Source organism: Carassius carassius, chromosome 32, assembly GCF_963082965.1.
Source record: "Carassius carassius chromosome 32, fCarCar2.1, whole genome shotgun sequence".
Classification (NCBI taxonomy): Eukaryota; Metazoa; Chordata; class Actinopteri; order Cypriniformes; family Cyprinidae; genus Carassius; species Carassius carassius.
Genome location: NC_081786.1, coordinates 17,642,506 through 17,665,655, shown reverse-complemented (window position 1 = coordinate 17,665,655; position 23,150 = coordinate 17,642,506). Strand labels below are relative to the sequence as shown.

Genomic DNA, 23,150 nt, shown 5'->3' with positions numbered 1-23,150 from the left:
CCGGAGCTCCCCATGGCTGCGTTCCCTCCCCACTTCTCTTCTTCCTGTACACTAACAATTGCCCATCTAAGGATCCCTCTTCTGAAGCTTCTGAAGTTTGCAGATGACACCACACTCATCGGCCTCATTCAGGATGGTGACGAGTCAGCTTACAGACAGGAAGTTAAAGAGCTGGCTGTCTGGTGCAACACGCTCAAAACAGTGGAGATGATCATGGACTTCAGAAGAAACCCCCCTGCTCTCCCCCCACTCACCTCATGAACAGCACTGTGACTGCAGTGATTCAGATTCCTGGGCACCACTATCTCTCAGGACTTGAAATGGGACATTCACAATGACTCCATTGTGAAAAAGGCCCAGCAGAGGTTGTACTTCCTTCTCCAGTTGCGGAAGTATAACCTGCCACAGGATCTGCTGAATCACTTATAATCCACCATCATCGATCGAATCCATCCTCTGCACTTCAGTAACTGTCTGGTCCAGCTCATCTAAATCTGACCTCAGAAGACTACAGAGGGTAGTCCGGACAGCTGAGCGAATCATCGTTACAACCCTCCCTTCTATTCAAGAACTACTTATCCAGAGTGAGCAAAAGGACTGGCAAAATCACTCTGGACCCCTCACATCCAGCACACTCCCTCTTTGAACTGTTGCCATCTGGGCGACGCTACAGAGCACTGAGCACCAGAACGACCAGACACAGGAACAGTTTTCTTCCCTCAGGCAATCCATCTAATGAACACTTGATAATAACTGTGGAACACACTACACTATTTATATTTATATACACATACACTTATTTATCTAGCACACATACTTAGTGTACACTTACATTTTTGCAAATATACCTATACATACACAACTGCTTATTGTAATATACCTGCCATACAATTGTCAATTTGTATATTCTCATTCCTTACTTACTTATTTGTATTTTTAATTCTTTTATTATGTGTTTTTTTGTTCTGTCGCTGTCATTCTGTTGCACTGCAGGGCTTCTTTAACAAAAACAAATTTCTTGTATGTGTAAACATACCTGGCAATAAAGCTCATTCTGATTCTGATTAAGTCAGTTATTTCTATCTTTTTGCTGTAATGTGCCAGTAGGAAATATCAGTTTCCATTTCCAAACATTCATTTTGCCATTAATTGTAATAATCCAGTTAGATTTTTGTTTTCTCAAGGAGTCTGACAACAGCCAGTGATCTGATCTCATCATCATCCAGTCTGTCTGGAATGATATGACGAAACAGAACAAACTGAGACAGACTCAATCCAAAAGAACTGTAGCAATGTCTCTAAGATGGTCAAAGAAACCTACCTGTTTTAGGCACTTGTTAAAATGCTGTAAAATGAGGATGCTGTCAAAAATAATGTCATAAATAGATTTTCTTTATCCATTAACTTCTATTAACTAATCTGAATCAAAATTTGGCATGTCCATCCTTTGCGTTTAAAGCAGCCTTTGTCCTCTGTGCCTTTATGTGCAGGTAGCTTTGCAGGTAGGTTTCTTTAAGCATCTTGAGACATTTCCACAGTTCTTCTGGATTGAGTCTGTCTCAGTTTGTTCTGTTTCTTCATATCATTCCAGACAGACTGGATGATGATGAGATCAGATCACTGGCTGTTGTCAGACTCCTTATGCAAAAAAAAAAAAAAAAAAAAAATCTCACAAATAATGACAAAATGAATGTTTGGAAATGTAAACAAGCCTTTATACCAGCAAAAAAATATTGGTACTTCATATTGACTTTGGTTCTAAATGTTCTAAATGATAAAAAAAAAAATCAATGTCGAACCAAAGATCAGGCAATCACAAAAGGGAACTAAGCCAGGGAGGTGAAGTCTCTTCTGTAGCCTGTAAACTGAAATTTGTCCTTATATTGTTTTTTTTTCTTCTTAATCCTATATGTGGTATTAGATTTGTCAGACTTTGAGAGAACAAGGCTGGCTGATAACTTGAGGACAGTTCCTCCAGGCTTCACGGCACATGTGGACCCTCGTCAGCAGTCTCCTGAACAGCAGACACAGAAAGTCTTGAAGAGAGTTGAAACAAAGGCACTGTCCTAGTTCTTGAGGCCTCAAATGATTCAAATAACTAGGCTACTATGTAATCCTCCTGAGAAAGACCAGATAAGAGTCAGTCCAAATAAAAAACTATCCATGAAAAATGTGAAAGCTGGAATTAACAGAAAACAGTCCTCAGCATAGTAGGCTAGGAAAGACCATACAGACATTAGATTTCTTTTAAAAGAGTGTTTTTATAAAAGCTAAAAATAATGTTTTTATAAACATACTTATCTTATGGGCAAGTTGTTGTACTTGCTACATAATGAGGAATAATATTTGCTATACAGGCAGCAGAGATAATAGCAGGTGCCGAAGCACAAATTATTGTTCTTTTAATTTTGCCATTCAAAACCAAGCGTGCCGCACAAGCCCTGAAAAGTGAAGCCAAAACGTCTCGATCGCCCCCTGGTGAGTGGTCCTAGTATAGGTCATAAACCCCGCCTCCCCATGTTATTCAATGGGACGCGAGACCAACTAAACAATTAAATTACCCTTCAAATATCTTTTTTCCGAAGCTGTTTTTTGTCATTTACTGTAGTTTGTATCACGCTGATGTAAATTCAAGTGTTCGTTTTTAAAATAAGTTGTTTTTTAGATAGTTATTTAATGCTCTAAAAACGGTGGTGTGACGTCGTGATTGACAGCTGTGATTGACAGCTCTCTGAGCCGAGGAGGCACTGAAGCGTCAACAGGCTTTTTTCATGATCTTCGGAGGACTGAGGAGATTGGAGCTTTAAATTTAATCTCTAAATTTCTATAATTTCTATAATTTCACACGGACATAATGGGTTGTTCTGCAGTAGATTGTGCTAACCGATCTGGCATTTCCAATCGATCTTTGAATTTTTTCTGGTTAATAGGGTACTTGTATTTACCTTATTTTAATGAGATTGGAGTGGAACGGAGCAGACAGAGTTCACAGGAGCAGGACTCCACTTCCAAAACAGTGCAGATTATGGTATGTGCATTCTGCGAGGGAGAGTGAGGGCGGGGCATAGGGGCGGGGCCGTTGATTTCGCGGCTTTAAGGCTTTACTTCCTGCATTGCCTAAAAAAATCTGCTAGGTTAGACCAAAATATATTTAATTTCACCATAAAATAACAAAGAAATGTGGCAGCGCCCTCCACTGGTAAAGTCACTTCTACACACAAAAAAGGGAAAAAGCCAAAAAATGATTTTATTGGGTTTATTAGCAGTAAAATAGATACATATTGACATGTCCTATTTCTATATAGCATGGTAAATTATGCTATTAAAAAGGACGTTACCATACATTTCCACCTAAACATTGAACAGGACTAACTGTATTCACAAGGCCCATTAATGTATTAAGATAATTAAATATGAGTATGATCAGTCACAGATACAGCTAAACAGAAAAAAATTACATAAAAACCAAACATTATATCATTAGCCCAAACATACATCAACGGCTATAAGAGGAGCGAACCAGAACATTAAAAGTTCTGTCGTAAGTCTTCATAGCCCTTCATTCAGATTAGTGAAAACATTTAGCCATGTTGAGTGAAGAGCAGGGAGAGGGACGGACAAAACCCATCACCATCTCCAGAGATTAGACTCCTTTCATTACAGACTGAGAGGGCAGCAGTGAGCAAACCACAGAAACAACTGCACTCGGTGCGTCCAGCATATTTGGCTCACATATTAAGGGTGAAGACATGATTGTACAGGAGGCTCTGGAATAGATCTGTGTGCATGTGTCCAACTATTTACAATAGTACAAACAGAACGGCAAAAAAAGGCACATATGGCACTGGAAGAACTTAACTCACTTAATGCAATTCATTGCTGTAAAGCAGAAAATGTGTGTGTGTGTGTGTGTGTGAGAGAGAGAGAGAGAATCAGGCTCCTGAGGGATGCTAGCAGTGTCCATTCTCTACAGAAGTTTGTTGGCTCGCTGGTTGGCTTCATCAATGCGAGCTTTATTCATATCAGCCTTTGAAAAAAAAAATTATTATATATATATATATATATATATATATATATATATATACACACACACACATATACATATATAATATACACACACACATATACATATATATTATATATATATATATAATTTTTTTCATATATAAAATATATCTTATTTATATATCTTAATTAAATTGTTTATAAATGTTTATTTAAATAAATATTAATATTTTCACAGGTTCACTTCATTAGATGTCTAGTTGTTTGACAGTGTAGATTTACCTTATCAGTGATGCGGTCAATGGTTTTGTTCTGTTTTTCAATCTCATTGCCCATATCCAACGCCAAATTCTTGAGATTGCCGACGATGCTTTCCACCTGGCCCAGATTCTCCTCCATCTCATCTTCTCGTGCATCATTTGTGACTCTTTTGTGAAAGTAGAAATATAAAAGAAAAGCATACAGTATATACACAGAATATACCTCAAGACATAATATTGTTAAAAGCACTTTTTGCTAATCTAAATTAATATTCAGAAGTATGAACCAGCTGTAAAGATCTTAAAATTAAAAAAATTACCACATACATGAAGTCAAATTTGAGATGATTCAGCCACCAAAAATATTTAATGTGGCAGGGCAAAGACAGTGTATCCTAATAATAGCTAAAAACAAACAGAGAACAGGACTGTAGCTTATTCTAGCTCAAGAAATGCCTGCATAGACAGGAACTCACTATCTGATTAAGCAAAATGACCAATGTGCGTGTTCAGTCTGATATTGACTGACTGGCATGCAACAAAGTGGAAGCTTCTTCAAATGATTTTGCAACAATCTTGCTCCACAAATATTTGACAGTAAAACCACAGAAATGAGAAGAAAGTGTGGCTTTAATGTCAGATTTTATAATCTATTTCAAGGACATGAAGCTTAACATACCCTTTTCATTTACTTGCTTTTAACAATTGATTCAAATCAAAGGATTTAAGTCTGACACTGGATGAAATCCTATTATTTAGTGCTATTTCCCCCCTCACCTCTTAATGTAGGGGCCAGATGTGCCCCCTGACCCACTCGAAACAGCCTGTCCATTGCGAACAGCAGTGGGTTGGCTGGATACAACGCCGCCCTCTTTTCCCTCCATGCCGGGGTTTTCACTACCTGTGCCCCAAGTCTTCTTATATCTCCCATCATGCTCAATAGACGTCACTCTAAAAGAAAAGAGGTTTTCAATACTCTCACTGACTCCCGAAAGATCTCATGTCAATTCATTTAATTTCAATAAATGCAAAGAGAAGACCCCACAAAAATACTACTGAACTTGGTGTTGCATGATACAACATAATGGAGATTATTTTAAATTCAGAAGCTTAGAAGTTGAGTTATAATAGCGAACCTATCACATGGGCACACACACAAGCCACAGCATTTGGACAGATCAGTCAGGTTCTTCTCGGCCTGCCTCATGTCCTGATTGATCTGGTCCATTCCTTGATCGACTCGCCTCAGTTGCTCTAATCAAGACAGAATGAAGCAGGTTTCAACAAATAAAATGAGCCAGCATCAACTAAACAACATTTTTTTTTAGAGTATATCAACGATATAATGTTGAGTAACAAAGTAGGTTTCAGGAATGAGGAGGAATGGAATGATTCAGTCACTTACCTCCCTGCTCATCCAGCATGGTTATTGTTTTGACACCCGTCTCCCGGCTCTGAAAATATACAAATCAAATGAGCAAATGAAGATAGCTCTAGGCATTCTGAATCTGTACATCAAAATAACAGTAGCGTGTTTCTCAAGCCTCTAAGCTTCACTGGAAAAATCGTACCTCCTCTGCCAACTGTAGCATCCGCCTAGTGCTTTCAAGTGACTGAAAGAAACAAAACGCACATATTCAAAAGGTAGTCAAATCACTACAGTAATGTGACACAGCACCTATTCTGTGGAACATTAATTTGAGTTCTGCATGCAAACATCAAATAAAACAATGCACACTGAACAATTCAGTGTCTTTGGCTCATAAAGCCAGAAAGGGTAGATGAATACAGGTGAACGAGTCGACTATTTGATCAATAAATAAGCTTTCTATTGAGTAGGGTTTGTTAGAACAGGACAATATTTGGCTGAGATACAACTATTTGAAAATCTGGTATCTGAGGGTGCAAAAAAATCTAAATATTGAGAAAATCGCCAAATGAAGTTCTCAGCGATGCATTTTACTAATCAAAGGAGTTTGATATATTTACAGTAGGAAATTTACAATATATCTTTATGGAACATGATCTTTACTTAATGTCCTAATGATTTTTGACCCATACAATGTATTTTTGGCTATTGGTACAAATATACCCCAGCGACTTAAGACTGGTTTTCTTGTCTAGGGTAACAGATTGTCCGAAATGTGAAAAGCCTTGATAATGCTATGAAACCATGCATGGAACACATGATATACACAGTAACACAATGGAGAGGCATAGCTGTGAAAAATGTGTGAAACTTTTCCAACTATGGCTATTAATCCAATTTTGACCAGGGAAATTATATTCTAAGGGTGGTTAAACACTAGTGGTACAATCAAAGTAAAAAACAAACAAACATATAATGTCAGAATGAAAAATTGGGAGGGGGTTTAGTGGATCTCTAGTTTACCCCCAGTCACCCATGCTGTGGTGCATGAGCACAGTGTCCCCTTCATGCTATTAGGCTTTATTACAGCACACAGGCTCATGTGAGTCCCTTCAGAGGCAGCAAGAAGGAGAAAGAGAGAAAGAAACAAAGTTATAAGTAAAGCAAGAAAGGATTATGTTATTATTATCTGACAATTTTTGTAGCAAAGAAAATAGCTAAATCAACAAGAAGTCATGAAGAAAATCTTAAAACTGTTAGTGCAAGAAAAGTATTATAAGGTTAAAAAAAATAGAGTAATAAAATTGTGAGTAAAAGAGAAAAAAAGACTTTGCTGTCACAAACAAAGATAGGGCTCATATACAGGAACTTGTAAAATCACATCTATTAAAAAAAAAGAAAGACTTTGTTATATCACTATAGTAATAGATGACAAGCATACCTCATCTGTAACTTGGTTGGCTCTCATTGTGATGTCCTCCACTGTCATGTCTGCCATCTTGCTGGTGTCCAAGTTCACCGCCCCTCCTGTGGCCTTAAGCTCTACGCTCTGGGGTCTGGAGGTCAGAGGTCAATCAAAGTTCAGAAGCCAGTCATACCCACACAAACAAAGGTGCCCACAGAAAAAGCCTTCCCATGGAAATTTACAACCAAAGAAATATTATCATTCATCAATACTCAGCCTCATGTTGCTCTGATGATCTTCTTTAATGTGAAACTCCATTAAGGACTACAGAAGTGGTCCATACTACTCATTCACTATTTTTTTTTTTTTTTGCAAGTCTTACATACCAAAACGTGAGTTTTAACTGCAACTTTTGTGATACAAGGCTGAGTACCTGACAAAATTGAGGGTGAAATGGGTTTTAAAATTAATGACACATTTAATAAAAGTGTGTTACACCTAAGAGAACCCCAAGAGGTCATAAACAGCACAGACAACACCAATGATAATACGCCCTTAAACAAAAACTGAAAATGCGTACGTCTATGCTGTTTAAAACAGTTAACAAAGGTGTGAAAGAGATAAAAGAAGTGTGATGTTTCTATCAAGCTTTTGTCAATGACATGTTCAACATAACATACAAGCCATTTTGGCTTACATTTCATTGTAAAGAACCCTGAAGAGCAGAAATACTTATAAAACATTAATGAATAAACACATACTGAGGACACGACAAGTCAATCATCGACTAGCATTTAACTGTAACAGCTTACAGTATAAATCTCACATGCACTGTAGGAAGACTGCAGTAATAAAGAGACTAATAAAGTGCTTACGAGTGTGTAACAGGCCTGTCTGCACAGGAAACAGATCTCATATAGCTTTTCCTTCATTTTTGCAGCCTTTTCCTGTTCCAAATTCCAGTAAGGTAGATGCAAATCCACAGAAACAAACTTAGTAGAATATTTCTTCTGAAATGTTTCACTTATGTCGTTTCAAACCCGTATGACTTAATTTCTTCTGTCGACCACAAAAAGACAAAAGATGCAATGTAAGATAATAATGACTAAGACAAACTCTGCCTTTGTGAGAGTCATTCAGGTTTGGCACAACATGAAGGTGAACAAATGACAGAATTGTAATTTTTTTGAGTAAACTATCTATTTAAATCCACTTCTTCTGGTGTTAACTTACTTATCCAGGCTTTTCAAGAGTGTTTTAAATGTTTTAACATGACCCTGAACAACACATTACTGACTCCATTGAACGCTTCATCCATGAGAACGCCTTTTTAAGAAATATGCACTTCCAGCTTGTCAACAAAAACCGGTTCCTCAAGGTAAAGTCATTACGTCATGTCTCTCACACTATTTTCACTGTATTCTGCATCAGACAGACTTTTAACTGCACTATCTGGACCTTTATTATGTTCATATGGGATTAAAACTATAGAATGACTTATCTAAATAAGATCTGACAAATCCTCCGAACCAATATTGAGGAAACCATACATTTTTGTGTCTTAAACAAGACAATCCGATCTTATCAGAGAGTATAAACCCATAGCAATGATGCTTAAAGCTGCTGATTCTAAGACCCAGCGCCAGAAGGTCAGAGAAGTTTTGCCAGGTAACGTTAACATTAAATAAAGAAAGAATGTTAGTGACGTTACGTTACTTAGAAAGTGGGAAAGTCCTCGTGAATTTCCCCAAGTCTCCAAGATCCCAACACCATTACTTACGGACAGTTTTTTTTACTTACTGTTTACTCATGATGTTTCACGGTGTTCTTTAACGCTACTGATAAAATGTATTTGATTAATTAATAGAGAAGTTTCAGTTCCGCTTTGGGGAAGTAGAAACGAATTAACATCCTCTTGTTTTGAAATACGTTACTGGACGCAAGCTGGAGCACGACGGTTCGCTCGCTACTTACTGAAGTTGATTCCAGGACAGGAGACGGATAAGACTGGTATCGATCGGTTTAAGTCTTCAGAAAGCGTGTATTGTTCGCGCTGATCCAAACTCTTTCCGAAATTCCTTCAGACAGATTGTGACAGTGGCACGCACTGCGCATGTGCGGTCATAAGACAGGTGACTTGGTGCGCATGCGTCAAAGACAAGCGAGTATAAATAGAAAAGATAATTTTCAACAACACCAGAGAAGATGTTGGATGGGGTGAAGTGTTTATGAGAGGTAGATAACAGTTTAATAAATCACCCAAAAATAGAAGAAGAAAAAACGGACAAACAAAAGGCTTGGCCTAATTACTATTTCCTGCATAAAAATAAAATAGGAAGAGACGTGTCATTTTTGTAATGCATAAGTATATAAGTAATTTATATGTATTGGTTTTTAATAACATTAAATTGGGCCACTGTAGCGAGTGGCTTTTTAGTGATTTCTTGTCTTTAAGTCACTCTCTGTAACTGGGTTGTTATACAATATAAAAAGAACTAACGTTAAGTAGTCAGACATCAATTTCAAACTGGATTAAACGAAAATTTTCGTTGACATATGTATACACATATATGTATATATATATATATATATATATATATATATATATATATATATATATATATATATATATATATATATATATATATATATATATATTTGCAACTGTTTTCGACGGTTTACTACAGTGCGTGATGATATTATCACGATGACGTGTTAATCCCGGAAGTGCCTTTTGTAAATTTGCTGGTCAGCTGTATCTTTTACTGTCTATGGTATCAACCATGGTATCAACTTTAGAGCAGTCTAATCTCATCGATAATGTCTTTCAGAGGGGATAATATTTCAGTGTAAACAGTGGAAGCTTTCCTACATGCGGTAAAATTATACGTATGATACAATGCATGTGTTGCAAAATTTCTCTCATGGTTACTAGTAGATGTTTTCTAACGACTCAGCGTCGCATCTTGACTCGCTCGTGTAATATTTACATGTTCCGTGTTACTGTAAAATTATAAATGACCGTGATAACACTGTTTTATACACCGTACAGTGTTTATTTGTAGTTTGATTGTCAGTGTGAATTATTTTGTCGCATTCTCATCACGAGTAAAACGCTTAACATTGTAGTGTAATTGCGGATTAGTGGCTCCAACCCGAGCCAGGGGCCCGCTAGGGGGCCTCAGAAACATCCGAGGAGGCTACAAAATCAAGTTAAAATGTACATTTATTTAGATTTATATCATTTAATGGTTATATTACAAAATCTTACTTCATCACAATACTATATCCTGCTAAACAAATAAGTTGACATGAAATGTCTAAAAAACAGTTTTTATAGAGGAGAACAAACAGTACTTGAAACGTCTCGGGTCACACCACCTTTTGTGGTTCATTAGTGTAATATGTAACTACCCCAAGTTTCTAGTAATAAAACGTTTGGAAATATATTGGAAACGGTTTGGAAACCGTTGTTTATGTGACATTACCAATGGCTTCTCTGCTCATCACTATTTTATTCTGTAGATAATTTGGATGACACAATGGAAGCAAAAATGAAGAAACGTAAAATCCACAAACCGTCTTCTAACCAGCCTCCTCCCCAAGTCACTGCACGAAAAACAACTTCCAGCAGCAGATCATTTGGTGTTGGTGGTAAGGTTACGCACTCCAGTCAGAGGACAAAGTATCGCAGGTGAGCGTCATCTATCATATTAAATCTGTGTAAGTTATTAAAGTTACTGTTTCATATTTCAATCTTCATATTTTGGTTCATTTATTCATTTTATTTTTGGGTTTTAGGGGAGTGCGAGACAAATCGAGGCCTCAGAGTCAGTTGGGTAAGAGTAACCAGTCTGCCCACATCCAGCACTCGTTTCTCACAGACGTGTCTGATGTTCAGGAGATGGAGAAGGGGCTGCTCAGCCTTCTTAATGACTTCCACTCTGGAAAATTACAAGCCTTTGGTAAGCTCCTACAGTACAGTACAGCTACATTAAAGTGTGTTCACAGTTTGGATTAAAATTAAAATCTTCTCTGAATCAGGCAATGAATGCTCCATTGATCAGATGGAGCATGTGAGAGAAATGCAGGAAACACTGGCTTGTCTGCATTTTGACCTGTATGGAGAAGTTGATAAGCTGCCAGAAGACCAGATGAAGTCCGCTTATGACACTAACATGGATAAACTATTTTTAAATGTAAGCAAAGCAATATTAAATATTAAGTCACAAATCCACAAATCTATGAGTTATTTTGTGTAATTATCTAGACAATCTAATGAAGTTCATGTTTTTTCCTTTAGCTGGAAGAGTTGAGCTCCTCAATGTATCCTTTCATGGTTTCACAATTTATGCTGATGACTTTCAACTGGATGATGTTATAGGGGGTATAGTTAAAGAAATTTTTTCACCCAAAAATGATAATTATAAATAAATGAACGTACTCCCCTTCAGGCCATCCAAGATGTACTCTCTTTCTTCATTGGAAATGATTTGGAGAAATTTAGCATTCCATCACTTGCTCCCCAATGGATCCTCTGCAATAAATGGGTGCCGCTGCTTTTGACCAAAAGTCCATAATAACATTTCCTCCAGTGAAAAAGTGTGAAAAGTAACCCACATGCCTCCAGTTCATCAATTAACATGTTTTGAAGCTGAAAAAAAGCTGTTTGTTTGTAAAAAAACAAACTCATCAAAGCATTTTAACTTTGCACTGTTGCTTCTGGCCAATATACGAGTCCAAGATGATTTTTTTTCACTGGTGAATGTGGTATTATGGATAGGGGAACTTAAAAACCTCTTGATTCATTTATTTATTATAAACGCAAATCTTTTTGATTCACAAGATGTTAACTGTTGTGATGAATTGTGATGTTTTAGCTGTTTGAACTCTCTTTCTTACGGCACCCATTTATTGCAGAAGATCCATTGGTGAGCAAGTGATGTACAGTAATGCTAAATGTCACTAAATCTGTTTTAATAAAGAAACAAACTCATCTTCATCTTGAATGGCCTGGGGTTTATGAGTCAATTTTTAGCAAATAGTTAGGTTAACTATTCACCTAGGCTTTTTTTTAGTTACGCATATAATTATTTTATACACATAAGTTGTCAAAAGCAAATGATTTCTCATATGCTTTGAATGAGTATCCTTAACTATAAGTCTTTAGACAAAAGCTCAACCTTGCTGACAGTCAAGATGTTCCCAGAACTTCCAGCATATGAACTGCAAAAGCTCTGCGATGGTGAATCCTGCGTGCATATTTAGCACAGAAAAGCGGGGGAAAAACACCAGTATTACAGTCATATCAGTGACACTCTGGATCTTAAACTTGTAGAATTGGTCAGCTTGGCTTGTTTGCAGTTTTATAGATATGATATCAAAGAACAAATCCAAACAATTGTGATGTAATGTTCACTTTTCCTTCTCATAACATCATATGTTACCACATGAAATATACGTCCATAAGGTAATGTTCGATAACATTGTGACTTCTAATCTTATGTCTTAAATTTTGCCTGGGAGTCGTTCAATAGCAGCACCTTTGCATTTTCACTAATTCACTTTAACAAGGAACTGATGGGCTCCGTTTGTATTTATTTCTGTCCTGTCTTAAGGGAATTAATAGAAAGAAAATATCAGATATTTTCATCAAGATGTCAGTTTCCTGATACTGCAGAATGAAAGTAAAATGACATTGTATATTTTTGGTTATAGTCATATTTATATATTTTATTTTGAATTGAAATGTTGAAATGTAAAGTGTAACATAAGCTACTGGCTGATTGTTTATTAAACGTTTTATTCATGCTTCTGTCAATAAAGCAGACATCCCAACCTGCAAAAAGTCATTTCAGGGAGGTACCTCCCCCCCCCCAAAAAAGGAAGGAAATACATCTCAGCTGTAGTCACCTTCTCAGTGAGACTTTGCTGAATGGGAGAACTGAGATATATTAGAGCAGCCTTCCCTGCGCTTAGCCTCCCTAACATGTTGTGGTCCCTAACAGATATAAAAGCATAAAATATTATTTCTATAAGCTATATGCCTATGTAATTATTCGTTAATTATGTTTAAATATGTAGATTACTTTTACTATTTATATAATCTGCTTATACAATTTATGTAAACTGCTTTCATTTATTTTCCATTGCAACTTTAAACAGGTCTACGGAGTTTGTTGATTTCATGTAGCCTTGGCAACTAGCCTGAATAATATGCAGATGAAATTAAAGTTGTCAACTCTCACCTCAACATGCCTTTTGCAATATAACCCGCCATGGGCAACGCTTCGCATACACGCACATTAGCACACACTCGCAAGGTCTCTCACTCCCTCTCCCTCTCTGCCGTGCGTGCGCTACACGGTTTGAAATACAGTATCTGTTTCGCATGCGCGCTTTTGCTCGCTCGGTCTAGATTCCGGGAGATTTTAACTAATTTGCGGGTCTCAGGGAGACGCTTTCAATATGCGGGAGACTCCCGGAACTTCCGGGAGACTTGGGATGTCTGATAAAGTTCAAGTTGTATTACCCCACATCTGATCTCTCAGTTATGTAGATTAACTGCAGTATTGATGCAGTTTATTTATTTTAACATAAATGTAAAAACAATTGTCTCCGAGCAAAATCACAAGAGCTGCTGAAAGAAACTCGATTCGTGTAAAGGAATTTGCAGAGCTTCGTTTGTTATTTGGTCTCCAGGGAAACGAGTGCGTGTAGTATGTGCTTGTTCTCCTGGACGTTTACTAGACTAGACTAGACTAGACCAGAGGTTTGCTTAGAACTAAACTCCAGCCGATACCTAGCAGAACACATACATTCATATTCATTTAATAGAGTCCATTTGCAAATTAATCAAATGTCTCCGCTTGTTATTTTATCTATAAAACGAGATCGGCAGTGCTAGTTTTGGAATGTTTAAACCACTTTAACTGTTATTATGACGTCTGTGGAATTTAGAACCACTCAAAAGTCAAAAACCCGCGGAAATCCGGATATTATTAATCAATGGCAGATGAATGTTAGTGACTACAGACAGTCGCTGACGGACGCGCCGCGCATCGACGCCTCTGAAACCAGATTCAGTGCATGGACGCCTGTAACAAATAAAGCATGCAACCAACAGGTCAGGAAGAAGTTTATATATATATATTTATATACATATAAATTGCATTTAGCAGACGCTTTTATCCAAAGCGACTTACAGTGCATTCAGGCTAACAATTTTTACCTAATATGTTAAATATATGCATATAGATTTATTAAGATTTGTATATAATTTTGATTTTATTTCGTTTTATTTGATTTTTTACATATATTTCGTGTGTGTGTGTGTGCGCGCGCGCGCGTGTTTATTTATTTTTACAACCACGTAATCTTACTTAATTCATTTGCAGCTTTTTCAGGAAAGAACAGCTCTCGTCCTCCATTGGTTTGACCTGTGGACGGACCGACAAAGAAAAGAATTTATTTCTCAGCTTCTGAAAAGATGCTCCAAAACCCAGCTCAAGTGATTTCTCAGTTCTGATCTTACATGATTTACACATAAGAACTGCACTTTATCAGACAATATACATACATATATATATATATATAATATATATATATATATATAATTATTATTATTATTTTTTTTTTATCCTTTTAGGTTCACCAGGGATTGTTTAGCAGAATCTGTCCCCATCACTCGAATGGACTTCACAGCTGTGCTCCCTCGCATTCTGTCTCTCTACATCATGTCCTTCCTCAGTCCTCGAGACATCTGCTCTGCAGCACAGGTGTGCTGGCATTGGAAGTTTCTGGCAGAGCAGGTAAGAATTTAATCAGTACAAAAGTGCCTTTACTTTATTAGATAATTGGCTTTTATCACATTTCTCTCTTCATTCAAACATCGAAAGTGTTCTAAACTAGGGTAAATTTCAATTTCAGAATGAATGCCAGAAATGTCAAAGACAATGTTTTGCATATGTTTCCTCACCTACAGTACGATCTCTGTGTGATTCTCTAGGATTGTCTGTGGTCTCCGAAGTGTATCCGTCTGGGCTGGTTTCTTCCCTACAGCCCATCAGATCATGAGTATGGGGCATGGAAAAGACATTATTTGGCTTGTACTGCCAGTTTAGATATTCTAACTCCACGGGAAGCAGCAGGTGTCTATGGTACCTTGAATGAGAGTTTGACAGCACCAGAGGAGCAGCAAGATAGATGGAGAGAACACAACATAAGACAAACTATCAGACAGAAAGTAGCAGAGCATAAAAGTGAGTGCCAGGGTTCCAGCATTTCATGTACTCTGCATGTCCTGATGAAATGATCTGATTGAGGTTAAGAAGTTTTAATTCATATAAATTATCTAAGGAGAATAATCTCAGTTGGCCAATGCTCTGGTCCTCATATTTCTGTCTGATTTTTCCACAGAAGCTGCTTTGAAGACCAGGAGGGCATGGTTAAACACCAGTAAATTGGGCACATCATTTACTGGAACCATTCATAAGCCACTTACTGCTTCTCTTGTTCAACTTGGGGTGAGACACTGACAATGAAAGTGTACAGCAAAAACGAATTGTCTATTAACATGACTCATCCAAATTTATTTCATTGTATTATTTATTTTAATTTAATTTAATTCAGTCTTTTATTTGAAGTATTTCAAATTACAAATCAGCATTAAATCACTGACTATGGTGATCATGTGTTAGTTACTTATCGTCAGGTCTTAGTCTTGTACTATATTCAAGGAAAATGTACACAAAAGTGTTATTTGTCATGGCTTTCTTATGTAGGACAAGTGCCGATTGGAAAATTTACTCTCTAGTGTGGATATAAAAGACCCACGGCTTGATTTAAGATGGAATAACACTCTTGGGAGCACATGTGCCACCAGTTTATTGAAAACTAAGAGGTCAGTATTACGGTAGCAACATTGGTGAATATCTTTCTGGATTTTTCCATCCATCATATTTTAGTAGCCTATACCTTTATATACCTTTAACATGCTATAATCCTGAGCATGTTGTTTTCTTTCAGTTCAGTGTTCACCCAGCCAGTCAAATCTTCCTGTAGTCCTCTTCCTCATTTCCTGCTTGTGTCATCCAGTGTTCCTGGATATGAAGTAAAATGTTATTTCTCATTCATGTCTATCATTGAGCTATGTCTCTTGTTGAATGATAGACAGTTCTTTATGAACTTTTGAACTTAACTTTATATTTCTAGCTGCTTCTGGCCGCGGTGCAAGTACCTGTGGTGGTTTTACCGTATGACTCACAAGGAATGACCTTGAAGGCTCTGGTTTCTCTGGCGGAAAGGGTCATTCAAGGCAGGATGGTGCAAAGTCTTGGAATTTTGGTGACAGGAAGCACAGAAGAGATAACTCTCACAGATGGTAATTTCCTTAAGTAATTCAACGTTGCGTCCAATCTAATTGTATAAAAAGAAAAGTAATAACAGGCAGTTTTTGCCTGCTGGAATAGTTTTTCTTAATGAGGGCAGATTTTATAACCATGTAAAACACACAGCTGCTGTCAAATTTATACCAAATATTTGAATCACTTTAATAAATTACAATACTTTTAATCAATTAAAAAAAATTACAAAATAAGGGAAGTCATGGCCTAGTGGTTAGAGAGTTAGACTAGGGTTTTGTGTTCAAATCTCGGGCTGGCAATATCACAACTTAAGTGCCCTTGAGCAAGGCACTGAACCCCCAACTGCTCCCCGGGCACCGCAGCATAAATGGCTGCCCACTGCTCCGGGTGTGTGTTCACGGTTTGTGTGTTCACTGCTGTGTGTGTTCACTTTGGATGGGTTAAATGCAGAGCACGAATTCTGAGTATGGGTCACCATACTTGGCTGAATGTCATGTCACACTCATACAAAATAAGCTGTAAATGATGAACAAGTCAACAAAACACAACAAACATCATCTGTATCGATAGGCCTAAAATATAATATAAGAAAAAGAAGAATTAAATATTTGAAATGTAAAGATTAAATCTCTGTAATGATTATATCCTACAGATATATATGCATGTATGTATACATTGACTACATTGTCTTTTATCCAGGAATGAGCATAACTGAGAAAACATTGCTAAAGCCAGGTGTGAGGGAGTTCTGGGAGAATCTGTGTGGTTGGGTAGTTCCTGCTTCAGAAGGAGGGAGTCTGAACATCTTTGCTCCCCTGGCAGCTTCAGGTAGAGTTTGTCTGGATTGTCCCAGTGGCATTTTGTCCTATGTAACATTTGCTGTAAGTAGCTTTCATTCAGGAACTGTTTTATGGCTCAGTTGCAGGGATGGATCTGATGAGGAAGCTGTCCGTATTGACTGGTCTGAATGTCAGAGCTCCCACAGGGATCTGTACGGGCTCCTACCAGCACAGTGAGTTACAGAAAAATTTCTCTAGAGTGGGTTATTATACTTTCAGTCGAAAGTACCATATAACACATATAAATATCACATATGGAAGTAGAATTATGAAGTGACCTACACTGTAAAAAAAAAATCCGTAAAATACATGGTAAAAAACCGCCAGCTGTGGTTGCCAGAATTATACCGTAAAAATATGGTAACACCATTTTAGGTTTAACGGTTTTACCTTAAATTTACAATTTAATATCGTAATTTAACTGATATAATGTTAATATACCAACTTATTGAAGTACTGAAATCTGTTTTGTACCTTTGTAATACACTGGTAACCACCAAAAGCAGGTGGTGATGAGAAAGTCACGTGATGAAACAAAGCCCATCACAAGCAGCTTTTAAATAATAAGATACATGGAAGGTGCACAGTGTCATTCACACAAGCACTAAACACCATCATGATAAACAATAAACATAACAGTTAAGAAATAAATAAGAGGAAACATAATTATTTCAAAGAAAAAAACATCAAATTCAAACAAAATTTGAAATGCAATGCAGAGAATTCTGGGAATTTGAAATTTTTTTCATCCAGTCAGTTTACGGGTTTTCACTGTAAATTTTACAGGAAATTACAGTTAATATGTTATATATATATATATATATGTATGTATGTATGTGTATGTATCTCTGTGTGTGTGTGTGTTTGTATATATATATATATATATATATATATATATATATATATGTATATGTATATATGTATGTATATTCTGTATAAAAAGAAAAGTAATAACAGGGAGTTACATTACGTCTATGTAGAAGTTGTTTCTCATAATATACATATATATATATATATATATATATATATATATATATAGTCATTTATCAGACACTTTTATCCAAAGCGATTTACAAATGAGGACAACAAAAGCAATCAATTGTAGGCTAGTATTAAATAAATAAAAACCGATCCAAAACTAAAAGCTAAAACTTTATAAATACTACCTATAAACATTTTAAAAAATAAAGAAATTAGATAAAAATGACAAATGCATACAGCAAAATGTTAAAACTTAACATTTAAATAAAAAAATTAAAATAAAAGCTTAAAAACATATATTTTTTAAAGAACATTAATTTGAATGTTGATTAAAAAAAAAAAAAAACATTTCTTGTTTGTTCATTCATTCATTCGTTTAGATAATTCATATATTACGTCATGTATCACTTGTTTCTGTGTTTTTGCTAGTTCTCAGTGAGTGGTCTGGGTCTGGTGAGTTTCCTCCGTTGGTGTACCTGCATGAGACCTTTCTTCTTAGCTGGTGCAGACAGGCCGAATGGGTAGAGGAAGCCTGTAAGCATCTGCGGAAACAGCTGGGGCCACAGCTGCACTTCATGTGTCAAGAGATCAGAGGCCGCATCCTGGGCAAGTCAGAAATGAAAACATAGTCTTGTGCAGTTACGTCAATTACATACCTTATATTTACCCTCCTGTGTATGTATTCAAACCATTTTCCTTGTTTGTGTGGCCTTTCCAGGTCTGTTCCTCTGGGATCATATTAAGATGCCTGTCATTTCCCTTAAATCAGAGGTCATACAGTGTTTGGTTCATGGGCTCGTGGCCATGATGAATGAGACTCCGGTAAGCAAGAAACATTTTGTTCCAGTAAATCTCAGATTATCTTGCTGTATTATACTAAAGCTGATTCACTGTCATGCTGTAGGATGATCCCTTAGACTTCTTGGGTCACTTTCTACTGAAAGTTTCAGTTAACAATGGTTTGAAGAACATGGAGTTTCTTACAGAAAGTGCTTCCTTAAATGGCCTCAATCCAGAATCTCCAAAGGTTACTGTTAATGTTTTTGTTTTAGATCATTCATTTGGTTTACCCAATGACTTCAGTGCTTAAAAATGTGTCCTTTTTGTTAGGGCTTGCAAAGTGATGCAGACAGACGCAGTGCTGTGTGCAAAGAGCTTTTAAATAGTGAGAAAACATACGTGAGACAACTTCAAGCCGTGGCCACAGTGTACTACACCCCTCTCCGAGCTGCACTGGACTCCAACCGAGCCATCATCAGCTCGGTCAGTCTCATCACCATCTTCTGCCCTCTGCTGGATATATTGGAGACAAACAGGTCAAAGATTTCCATGTTTCCACATATAATTTTCTGTTTCTGTATCTCTCTGTTATTGTCTAAGACTCTGCTCTTCACAGTGTTTTTCTGAAGGAGCTGACTGAGAGGTGGGAGGAGTGGGGTCCGCTGCAGTGTGTGGGGGATGTTTGTGTCAAGTTTTGCACCAAGTTACGTGTCTACACTAATTTTTTCAACAACTATCCTACCATTCTCAGAAGTATAGACAAGGTATGTTAAAAACAAAACATAAGTGGATAGCTTGGTATAATATTTTATTGTCATCATAATCAAAGCAGTGAAGCAGTTTTGACAAAATCTAAATATTTGAAACACCTAACTGCCAAATCAAAATCATGTGGTACAAGCAATGTGCAGAGGCATGCAGGAAAAAAAAAAAACAGGAAACAGGATAACGCTGGAAATGCTAACATAGAGACCCCTGCAGACTTTTGTCAATATCAGCAAGTCTTTTGAAATATCAGATGATTTGACCTACGTATGACAAGGAAAGGTTAGTTCAGGTACAACCCCATAAAACTAATAACGTTTATGAATTAATAATTCCTGATATTTATGATATATAATAATTTATAAAAGTGACAATATACATTGTTCCAAAAAAAATCAAACATATTGATGTTTTTTCTTTTCTGTTCATGAAAGAATTCATTAAAAAGTATTATGCTTTCCACAAAAATATTAAGCAGCACAATTGTTTTAAACACTGATAATAGGAAGAAGAAACGTTCCTTGCCCCAAATATTAGAATGATTTCTAAAGGATCACAGGAGTTATGACTGCAAAAATGTGGCTTTGGCACCACAAGAATAAATTACATAAAAAAAATATATTATACAATTACAGTTATTTTAATAATTACCATTTCTATGACTATTACTGATTTTATAGAATTTTTGATCAAGTACATGCAGCTTAAAATGAGCATAAAAGACTTCTTTAAAAACAAACAAACCAAACATTTTTTAATACTTCTAGTGTATAATACTTATGTACATTATCTTATATACTGAGTCATTATCTGTTACATCATTTTGCATGTTTTGTAGTGCCGTGAGATGCTTCCTGTATTCCGCAGCTTTCTGAAGAGACACGACCGGACTGTTGCTACAAGAATGCTGAGGTACAGTTAAAAATACAGCTCTGCTGCTTTTCAGACAATTGAGAAAAGTTGTACAAGAGTGGCTCTAGCAACTCTCCAAACGTATATATCCAGTCTCCAGGAGCTGTTTCTCACACCATCCGCACGAGTGGAGGTATATGTAACTTTGCTTCAGGCATTAACACTACACACACCATCTGAGCATCCGGACTACACAAAGTTATCGTCTGCTCTCAACTCACTGCGGACTTATAGAGGCTTCATCCACAAGGTGTGATTAAAAACGAAGTGCTCAGTGAATTGATATGAACATGGATGTGTTTACCTTCATTTAAGACAATGCTTTGCTATTCATTCCCAGTTGAAAAAGAGTCTTGATCGAGACTCGAGAATCATGGAGACACAGAGCACAATCCAAAGCTGCCCAGTAAGTTGCATAGTCATCACAGCAGCCATTTATTTACAGAGATCAGGTTCTCTCAGGCTGTTCTGTACTTAAAAGAAAAGGAAAAGCCTGGGATGGACAGTCATGTGTATATTCAGACGTCAGTGTTCATACACAGTATAACAGAGTGTTTTTGTACTTTATTCAGAATTTGTTGGAGGAAAGCAGATACTTGGTCACCACACAGGATGTGGCATTACTGAGCTGCCTTAACGGAGACATTGCTGCCTCTCTCAGGTGCCGTCACTGACCTGAGATCAAATGACAGAGAAACAGGAGTCTCTCTGTCTACATGAAGCCAGTCATATTCTGTTTGTAGATAACTAACAACAGCATAACTCGATATGTTTGAATTAATAAGCAGCAAATATTTTTTATTAATGAAATTGTTCACCCCAAAATGTAAAATTCTTACCTTCTGGCCGGGTGAGAAATCTGAAATCTTTTATTGATTAAATCAGTAAATAAGAAACTTAGCATTACATCACTTAATCCGCAATTGAATGCAGTTAATGGGTGCCGTCAGAACGAGAGTCCAAACAGCTGAAAAAAACAACATCACAATAATCCAGAAGTAATCCACGACTCGTCAATCAAATTACGCCTTGTGAAGCAAAAAACTGTTTGTTTGTAAGAAACAATCCATAATTTAAAGCCTTTTAAGTTTAAACAGTCGCTTCTGGCCAAAATATGAGTCCATAATTCCTAATAACGCTGCCTTTGTGGTCACATATGGATGATCTATTTTAGCTGGAAACAACGGTTTGAAGTGGAATACTTACCTTAATGATGAATTTGTTTCTTACAATCATGCAGCTTTGTTTCAAAAGACATTAATTGATGGACTGGAGTCGTGTGGATTATTGTGATGTTTTCATCAGCTGTTTGAACTCATTCTGATGGCACCCATTCACTGCAGAGGATCTATTGGTGAGCAAGTAATGTAATGCTACATTTCTGCAAATCTGTTCAAGTGAAGAAACAAACTCATCTACATCTTAGGTGACCTGGTTGAGTATGCTAATTGTAATTTTTGGGGTGAACTATTCCTTTATGGAAACGGATTTACTCAAGCAAGCCTACTGATTTGTGATGAGTTTATTCTCTCTCTTTTTCTTCTCAGGATGTACGAGCATGTGAGTGACCTGGGGTTGTTTCTGTTCAATGATGCTCTAATGCTGACTGAGAGGAGCGTGTCAAACGTGCCATTTTGCCTGACAGTGAACACGACTCACACCTTTCTGGCCTCTGTGGCTCTTCACTGTCTAAATCTCACAGAAATCACAGACACGAAGTGTACGTGTCATTATAACTTCAAACTGCAATGCAATGTTCATTATGTTAGCAATACCACACTACTCTACCAGACAAAAAATAGAAATAATTATGTCTTATATGTCGTATTTATGAAAGTTATAACATATGAAATTATATATACATTTCAACCTATCCATAATCTTTTCAGATGTTCGAAACGCTTTTCAGCTGGAGAGCCCGAAGCGTCAGTGGATCTGTGCTACAGATAGAGAAGAGGACAAGATCAGGCTGCTGTCTGCTTTACGCAGTGCTATAAATGCTGCTATAACACGTAACTAAAGATCAACATAGGATTCACTACTACATACTATATTAAGAAACTATGGTAGACACTAGAGTCATTTTTTATTTTGTTTTACTACCAAATAAATTGAATAGGTATGAATATACTGTTTGATTATGCATCAGTAAAGTATGAACTATTGCAATAAAGTCATTATGTGTGCCAGCCGGATGAATTTAACCTTGTGATTTAAAAGTTTTGGATATATACGTTACTTTATTGCAGAAAAAAATGCAGAAAAATTTATTGGGGCTATACAATAATTTCCACGATAATTTAAATATACTTCATAAACATGGACACTTATGAAGGGTATAAAAGCATTTATTTCACATAAAATAAACCCCTCCTCACACAATGTTAAATAAAAAATTAGATTGCACTGTGGGGTCTCCCACAGGTCTACAGATATCAATGGGGCAATACAAAAAATACAAAGACAATT

The 23,150-nt window shown here is 36.7% G+C and overlaps 3 protein-coding genes and 1 pseudogene across 9 annotated transcripts; 2 read left to right on the top strand and 2 right to left on the bottom strand.

Annotated features, from left to right (window-relative positions):
* Positions 1 to 3,242: 3,242 nt before the first annotated feature.
* snap23.1 (synaptosome associated protein 23.1) lies at positions 3,243 to 9,170 on the bottom strand. Of its 2 annotated transcripts, XM_059520605.1 has the most exons (9): positions 9,014 to 9,157; positions 8,840 to 8,877; positions 7,076 to 7,190; positions 5,837 to 5,878; positions 5,671 to 5,719; positions 5,402 to 5,519; positions 5,043 to 5,216; positions 4,288 to 4,432; positions 3,243 to 4,027 (listed from the first exon to the last, which is right to left on the bottom strand). In XM_059520605.1, exons 2-9 carry the CDS (start codon positions 8,848 to 8,850, stop codon positions 3,968 to 3,970), a joined length of 714 nt encoding a protein of 237 aa, XP_059376588.1. In that variant the 5' UTR covers positions 8,851 to 8,877; positions 9,014 to 9,157; the 3' UTR covers positions 3,243 to 3,967. The 2 variants fall into 2 exon arrangements, with proteins under 2 accessions (XP_059376588.1, XP_059376589.1); XM_059520606.1 differs by lacking the exon at positions 8,840 to 8,877 and having other exon boundaries at positions 9,014 to 9,170.
* A 582-nt stretch (positions 9,171 to 9,752) lies between these two features.
* LOC132112888 (coiled-coil domain-containing protein 28A-like) lies at positions 9,753 to 12,274 on the top strand. 4 transcript variants are annotated; one of them, XM_059520601.1, is made up of 6 exons: positions 9,753 to 9,928; positions 10,565 to 10,733; positions 10,841 to 11,004; positions 11,084 to 11,238; positions 11,343 to 11,365; positions 12,210 to 12,274. In XM_059520601.1, the coding sequence occupies exons 2-6, from the start codon at positions 10,582 to 10,584 to the stop codon at positions 12,262 to 12,264; spliced, it is 549 nt and encodes a 182-aa protein (XP_059376584.1). In that variant the 5' UTR covers positions 9,753 to 9,928; positions 10,565 to 10,581; the 3' UTR covers positions 12,265 to 12,274. The 4 variants fall into 4 exon arrangements, with proteins under 4 accessions (XP_059376584.1, XP_059376583.1, XP_059376587.1 ...); XM_059520600.1 differs by having other exon boundaries at positions 9,754 to 9,916; XM_059520603.1 differs by lacking the exon at positions 9,753 to 9,928 and adding an exon at positions 9,976 to 10,259.
* Positions 12,275 to 13,800: 1,526 nt separating this feature from the next.
* Positions 13,801 to 22,854, top strand: LOC132113262 (epithelial cell-transforming sequence 2 oncogene-like). Of its 3 annotated transcripts, XM_059521075.1 has the most exons (21): positions 13,801 to 14,165; positions 14,437 to 14,549; positions 14,688 to 14,850; positions 15,048 to 15,300; positions 15,458 to 15,564; positions 15,823 to 15,941; positions 16,067 to 16,151; positions 16,253 to 16,421; positions 17,104 to 17,232; positions 17,324 to 17,416; positions 18,654 to 18,830; positions 18,943 to 19,046; positions 19,129 to 19,251; positions 19,335 to 19,540; positions 19,621 to 19,768; positions 20,608 to 20,681; positions 20,775 to 20,931; positions 21,022 to 21,087; positions 21,254 to 21,342; positions 22,229 to 22,401; positions 22,571 to 22,854. In XM_059521075.1, exons 1-21 carry the CDS (start codon positions 13,980 to 13,982, stop codon positions 22,699 to 22,701), a joined length of 2,865 nt encoding a protein of 954 aa, XP_059377058.1. In that variant the 5' UTR covers positions 13,801 to 13,979; the 3' UTR covers positions 22,702 to 22,854. The 3 variants fall into 3 exon arrangements, 2 of the variants coding, with proteins under 2 accessions (XP_059377058.1, XP_059377059.1); XR_009425128.1 differs by lacking the exons at positions 21,254 to 21,342; positions 22,229 to 22,401; positions 22,571 to 22,854 and having other exon boundaries at positions 20,637 to 20,681; XM_059521076.1 differs by lacking the exons at positions 21,022 to 21,087; positions 21,254 to 21,342; positions 22,229 to 22,401; positions 22,571 to 22,854 and having other exon boundaries at positions 20,637 to 20,681; positions 20,775 to 20,934.
* A 154-nt stretch (positions 22,855 to 23,008) lies between these two features.
* Positions 23,009 to 23,150, bottom strand: part of LOC132112892 (Golgi resident protein GCP60-like) — a 5,345-nt pseudogene continuing 5,203 nt past the window's right edge.

Coding starts and splice junctions, on each gene's coding strand:
- LOC132112888 (XM_059520601.1), top strand. CDS start 10,582: ATGGAAGCAAAAATGAAGAAACGTAAAATCCACAAACCGTCTTCTAAC. Junction 10,734..10,840: donor CAGAGGACAAAGTATCGCAG/GTGAGCGTCATC, acceptor TTTGGGTTTTAG/GGGAGTGCGAGACAAATCGA. Junction 11,366..12,209: donor GAAGAGTTGAGCTCCTCAAT/GTATCCTTTCAT, acceptor ATAAGTCTTTAG/ACAAAAGCTCAACCTTGCTG.
- LOC132113262 (XM_059521075.1), top strand. CDS start 13,980: ATGACGTCTGTGGAATTTAGAACCACTCAAAAGTCAAAAACCCGCGGA. Junction 15,565..15,822: donor CTTCTCTTGTTCAACTTGGG/GTGAGACACTGA, acceptor TTTCTTATGTAG/GACAAGTGCCGATTGGAAAA. Junction 20,932..21,021: donor ATAGAGGCTTCATCCACAAG/GTGTGATTAAAA, acceptor ATTCATTCCCAG/TTGAAAAAGAGTCTTGATCG.
- snap23.1 (XM_059520605.1), bottom strand. Junction 5,879..7,075: donor CCAACCAAGTTACAGATGAG/GTATGCTTGTCA, acceptor TGTTTCTTTCAG/TCACTTGAAAGCACTAGGCG. Junction 4,433..5,042: donor TCTGGCCCCTACATTAAGAG/GTGAGGGGGGAA, acceptor CTTTCACAAAAG/AGTCACAAATGATGCACGAG.